We start from the raw sequence: 5,714 nt of genomic DNA, 5'->3' as shown, positions 1-5,714 counted from the left end.
GTAGAGACCCCATATTCAGGCATGTACATCATCCAGGGGGAAGGAAATACTTTACATCCCTGTATCTTACTGCGGGAACACAGCTGCAGATTTGGAGATGGATGTTCAGCTCAGTAAAGATTAGTATAAATTTTCTCTTTAAGCAGATGGTCGTCAAGTGGAGGGTTATCCATGTGGGTCCCATTCAGAAGCATGGAATTCAGCAGAGTTGATCCTCCCGGGCAGCAAGACTCACTGTTTTTGGGACCGTGTACAGCAAGTCTGGACACCTGAATGTGCACTGCTGTGCAGACTAAATAAGTCGTTTGTTGGTAAAAACCCTGCATTTGAAGCTCGTAAGCACATTTCATATCTCGGTTTCAGCTCTCCCTTATGTGCAACTTAATCTCCCTGTTCTTGAACCACCAAAATTAGATAGTAAGCCCTTTGGGGCAGGGATTCATTGTGCCTTCTATGCACAACATTGTCAGTTCTAAATTCTGTTTAGCATCTGGCATAGCAAATAATAGTGACATTGTCTTCTTTAGCTTGAATGTTAGTCCGCACACTAGTATATTTCTGAAATTTGGGCTCCAGTAATAAGCTTGAATAAAAGAGCAGAATAGGATAGAACTGGACATAGGCCTCAGGGAAGAGGGTGAGGAAGCAGGACTGGATGGTTTACTGTAGATCCGTGCTTTTCAACCTTTCAAAACTTGTGGAGCCCTTCAAAAAGGTATTGTATTGTATACAAGTAAGCTAACTGCTTTCTGTATTATATATAATGTCTAAAATACCGGTAGTATAACATGTAATAATAATTTAGCATTTTACCAGCACAACAGGATACAATAATTGGGCTTTGAAGAATATTTTGCCAGCCTGTACCAAATTTGGTTTGGTTTAGAGGACAGACTAAGGTCACAACTCAGGAGATGTGACAAAAATATACAGTAGATAAAGATCAGGCCAAATCAACATGGCCCCAGCACTACGTCTTGCCTGCCCTGCCCTTCCCTATACTGTACATTCTGACCTGAAATACAACCCAGCCTGTTTTCTATTACCCCTCCCAAGTCTAATTTGAAAAAAATAAATTACAAATACTTATACTGTAGGTGTCAAATTTGGGTTAAAAAAATCCTTACCCAGATGAGGCCCCTTAAACATGTCACTGGTTCGCTTTGGTCCTAGGAAGGATTGCCCTTTCATCTGTTTCTTTGCCTGATCTTCTGGTACCTTACTTGGACTGTCTGTCCTATCCTGCTCCAGTCCTGCATTGCCAGTGCAGCTTATCCAGTCCTCTCCTAGCTCTTCAGGTCCAATCTATTCAAATCTAATCGGTCCAATCTGTTATAGACAAGAACCGCTCCAAGATTGTGAAATAATTTCTCTGTGGCTTTAGAAATCAGGAAGCTTTGCTTCCACTCAGAAAGGAATTAAAAAAAAACCTTCCTTTTTAAACAAAACATTGCAAACGGACCCTAATACCCTGAAAGCCATCTTTTATGCTCCCATTCGTGTTTCCCACCCTTTTTTGGTCTCCCACATCATTCCCCTATATGTTTTCTTGCACTAAGTCCCAGTTGTAGGTCTGGGATAGGTGTCCTTCCTAAGTTCCTAGACAAGCTTGTGGTAAGTAGCAAGTAAGTAAAAAATTGAAAAAAATTCAATAGCGCTATACAGTACAGTACATCCAGCACTTCTAGTCCTGTCCTGTGTCTGTTTTCTGATACAATCTTACTCCAGTAACTTAACTCCCTGCTCTAGCAACAAGTGTCCTCTGCTCCCTCCTCTTTGCCCACATTCCAACATTAAACAATTAAAGAACTACACATACTGTACTAATAGCAATCTCCTCATAACTACTGGGTAGTATTGACAGATACGACAGCTGTTATAAGAACAATATATTTGGTACAGTGCTGCACATGGTTACTAGAAATAGATTTGATGCCTGGTTAGATTTATATTCTATGCCATGTTATGGGAATCAGATGAAAAATATTTTGAAGTGTCTTAAATTCTTGCGTTCAAAGAATAATATCACGGTGGCAGCTAGCTGGTATAGTGCCAAAAGTAGGCTATACTCATGAGTGAATTGCTTGCAATTGTGTCTGCTGATTTACATGTTTATCAAGTTCAAAATTGGGAGGAGCAAGAATTGTACTTGCACTTTGCTACAGTCCAGGACACACTTGCAGAAACTCCACTGCCTCATTCTGTAGTGACACAGTCAGCTGTGTTTTCTTTTATGATAACACGTAAAGTGATCTGATAGAGTTTCAGCATGAGTCGAAATGAAAAGCAATGTTAAAAGTTTGTGGCTGCAATTCAAAGAGAAGGTGTGAACAGCAAACAGTTTGTATGCATTCAGTGACTTTTCTGTTGTTACGTGGGAACAGTGGACAGAGGTTGGCAAAAAACAGAACTGCAACCAACACCGGAGAAAAGCAATGAAGTATCAGAGCTAAAATAAGAAGCCAGTTTCAGTGCCTGGATGCTTTGTATCTGTCAATTTAAATCCGAAAGGAAATATGGAAGACGGCTTCTTTGAATCAACTTTTACAACTTTTGGCAAACTCAACTTGAGTTCAGAATGCAGGGTAAACAAGAACTTTACATTTCGTTATCTGTCTACCGTTTACCTCATCGTCTTTACGATCGGATTCTTTTCCAACGCGTTCGGCTTATGGAATTTGTGCGTGAACTGGCGCAAGTGGAGTTATTTGAACGTGTTTGTTTTTAACCTTGGCATTGCTGACCTCCTCTATGTCATCACGCTGCCTTTCTTTGTGTCGTATTACATGAACAAAGGAGAGTGGATGTTTGGTTATGGATTCTGCCGGCTTGCTCGCTGTCTATTCCATGTAAACTTGTATGCAAGCATTAGCTTCCTCACCTGCATAAGTGTCCAGCGCTACTTGGGTATAGTACACCCCATGAAAATGATGGGCAGATTCCAGAATTTACGACACTCACTTTTTATCAGTTTTCTGGTGTGGATTTGGGTCATTATTCAGATTCTACCAAACCTTCTGTTTAGAAACAGTGATCACAATGCAACCTACTGTCACGATTCCACCATTAATGAAAGTTTAGAAGCCTACACGCCTTACACAATGGTTATAACATTTACCGGGTTCTTTATCCCATTTGTTATCATTGTGGTATGTTACACCCGTATTCTTGCCGTCCTGACGAAAAATAAAAACGTCGATCCTAACTTGAAAAGAAGAAGTATGAAGCTGGTTTTCATTGTTTTGATTTTGTTTTTTGTGTGCTTTTTTCCGTACCATATATTTCGAAACCTTAATCTGCTGTCCAGGGGTTGGCAGTTACAGGGAACATGCACGCAGACTTTGAAGAATGTATACCTCTCTTATCAAGTTACTAGAGGGTTGGCATGCCTCAACAGCGCCATTAACCCCCTGCTGTACTTGGTGACAAATGAGAACTTTGTTTCAAAGTGTAGAATGCTGAGGAAGAGAGCGTGGCACTCGTTCGTATATCTGGGAAGAAATCAATCACTTCCAGAAATTAAAAGACTGAATACCATTGTGAGCAAAGAGCTTGAAGAGGTATCTGAAGAACTTTAACTGATTATTATTGTATAAATGTGTTATCTATTATGCTACTACCATATGGGTATATTATGACAAATCAACATAATGTTGTTGGTAATTTAAAGTGATGTCGAATGTGCAATATCTTTATGCTGTTGATACAATCATTGCAGTATTATTTTCTAATCCAGTAAGGGGGGGGGGTGGCCTGTTATGTACAATTAAAGAGTGGGGGGAAAAGCCAAAAATCAACGTTGCTTGGTAATTTCCTGGCGTTTTCATCACTTTTCAGACAGTTAGTCTGTGCAGGAAACAACCTAAAGGGGGAGTGTTCTTGCAAATTGAATAACATTTTTATTGCACGTTCAGTAATGTACTCTTATCACAGGGAAACAAATATTTGTTTTTCATTTGGTTATTTTACTTTGATAAATGTTGTCCTGTTTCTGCACCCGGTTTTCAGCCGGGAGAGTTTGATAAAAAGAGCTCAGGGTACTTTATTTTGTCATTGATACGCCCCACTGCATGAAACCCCAAGTTGGCCTGTGAGCATCTGCATTTATTTAGGTCATTTCAATAGGAGTCATGTAGGAGATGAATGATGCATGTTTTTTTTAATGAAATGCATTCCCTTACCCTCTGTTTTTCCCTTCCCCTAGTGTTAAACAACTCTACCAGTGCTGAGGTGGAATATATCTACCTGTCTTAAAATCAGTATAAAGAGGCAATCCAAGCGCTTATTTTCCTTATGTTTCTTTTCTTTTTTTTTAAACAAGATTGAACCCCAGCTCCGGGAAGCCCCTGCTTCTGGAGATACGGTACTTGCCTCTGTAGGGGGTGCCGGTATCCTCTCCGGCTGTGTATCAGGGTTCACATTATGGCTGCTTTTCAAAGCTGCCGTCTCTTGTGAGCCAATAGGAAGCTGTGGTGTCATCCATGGCAGCTTCCTATTGGTCCACGTGATGGGGAGCTTTAAAAAGGAGAGAGATACCGGCACCCCATTCGGAGGAAAGTATCTGGTAGCAGGGGTTCCCCGGCGCTGAAATTAATAGGGTTCAGCTCCGGAGATGCCCTGCTTCAAACCTGTATAAAAAATTGCCTGGATTGCCTCTTTAAATATAAGAAGCTCATGCAAAGGTCCTGAATTCAAAGGCTGTACATTGCCCATTACATTACAATAGCAAGAGAACTGCCATAAACTTGAATGACACAACATTTATGGCAAAAAAAACTGCAGTAAAACTAGTACAAAAACATTGTACCAGCTTATCCGGCACAGTTTGCGCACGTGTTGCTCTAGTTTTACAACTCAGAGACATCACTACCATTATCCACTAGGGTAGGAGTCGCCAATTCCAGGCCCCAAGGGCCACTAACAGGTCAGGTTCTAAGGATATCCCAGCTGTAGCACAGGTGGATCAGTGAGAATCACTGTAGACCATAGGTGGCCAACTCCAGTCCTCAATGGTTACCTACAGGTAAGTTTTTAAGGGTATCCCTGCTTCAGCACAAGTTGCTCAATCAGTGGCTCAGTCAGAATGAAGCAGGGATATCCCTAATACCCGACCTGTTGGTGACCCTTTTTGGACTCTAGTTGGCCATCCCTGGTTTACATGTTCCACAGGGCATGTTTAAAAAACAGCCTGATTGCATTTTTATCTATGTTCAATATATTTCCACTCATGCTTACCGAGAGGGTGTCTCTCATACTTTTATAGCACTCACATCTAGCAGATGCACTTACATCTATTTAGCAGTTTGCCCCAAGGATTCTACATCTGAAATGCAGAAAGACCACAGCCAGATTGCAGTTTCACCATGGCAAAAACTCAGTAGATGAATTGCCCATAAGGATAACGCAGCGGGGGTCCCTGTTTCTGGGTGAGTCCCATTAAGAAGCAGGAACCCCTGCTATGTTGATCCTGATGGGAATTCCCCCCTGTGCTGTACTTGTGCTATGGTTCATCTGCAGCAAGTCAAGGGCAGGGTGGCGATACATCTGACTGCATCGGTACACACATGAATGCCCAGGGGGATATGTACACACATGAATGCCTGGGGGGATATGTGCACACATGAATGCCCGGGGGGATATGTACACACATGAATGCCTGTGGGAATAGGTACACACATGAATTCCCGGGGGGATATGAACACACATGAATGCCC

At 41.6% G+C, this 5,714-nt stretch overlaps 1 protein-coding gene across 1 annotated transcript; it reads left to right on the top strand.

Annotated features, from left to right (window-relative positions):
* Window positions 1-2,179: 2,179 nt before the first annotated feature.
* On the top strand, window positions 2,180-5,708 carry LOC142475573 (P2Y purinoceptor 1-like). The gene has a single exon (XM_075581374.1). The coding sequence runs from the start codon at window positions 2,517-2,519 to the stop codon at window positions 3,576-3,578; it is 1,062 nt and encodes a 353-aa protein (XP_075437489.1). The 5' UTR covers window positions 2,180-2,516; the 3' UTR covers window positions 3,579-5,708.
* The last annotated feature ends 6 nt before the right edge of the window (window positions 5,709-5,714 follow it).

Source organism: Ascaphus truei, unplaced genomic scaffold (assembly GCF_040206685.1).
Source record: "Ascaphus truei isolate aAscTru1 unplaced genomic scaffold, aAscTru1.hap1 HAP1_SCAFFOLD_1275, whole genome shotgun sequence".
Lineage (NCBI taxonomy): Eukaryota > Metazoa > Chordata > Amphibia > Anura > Ascaphidae > Ascaphus > Ascaphus truei.
The sequence above is the reverse complement of the archived record's forward strand: the minus strand, read 5'-3'. Positions and strand labels throughout refer to the sequence as shown.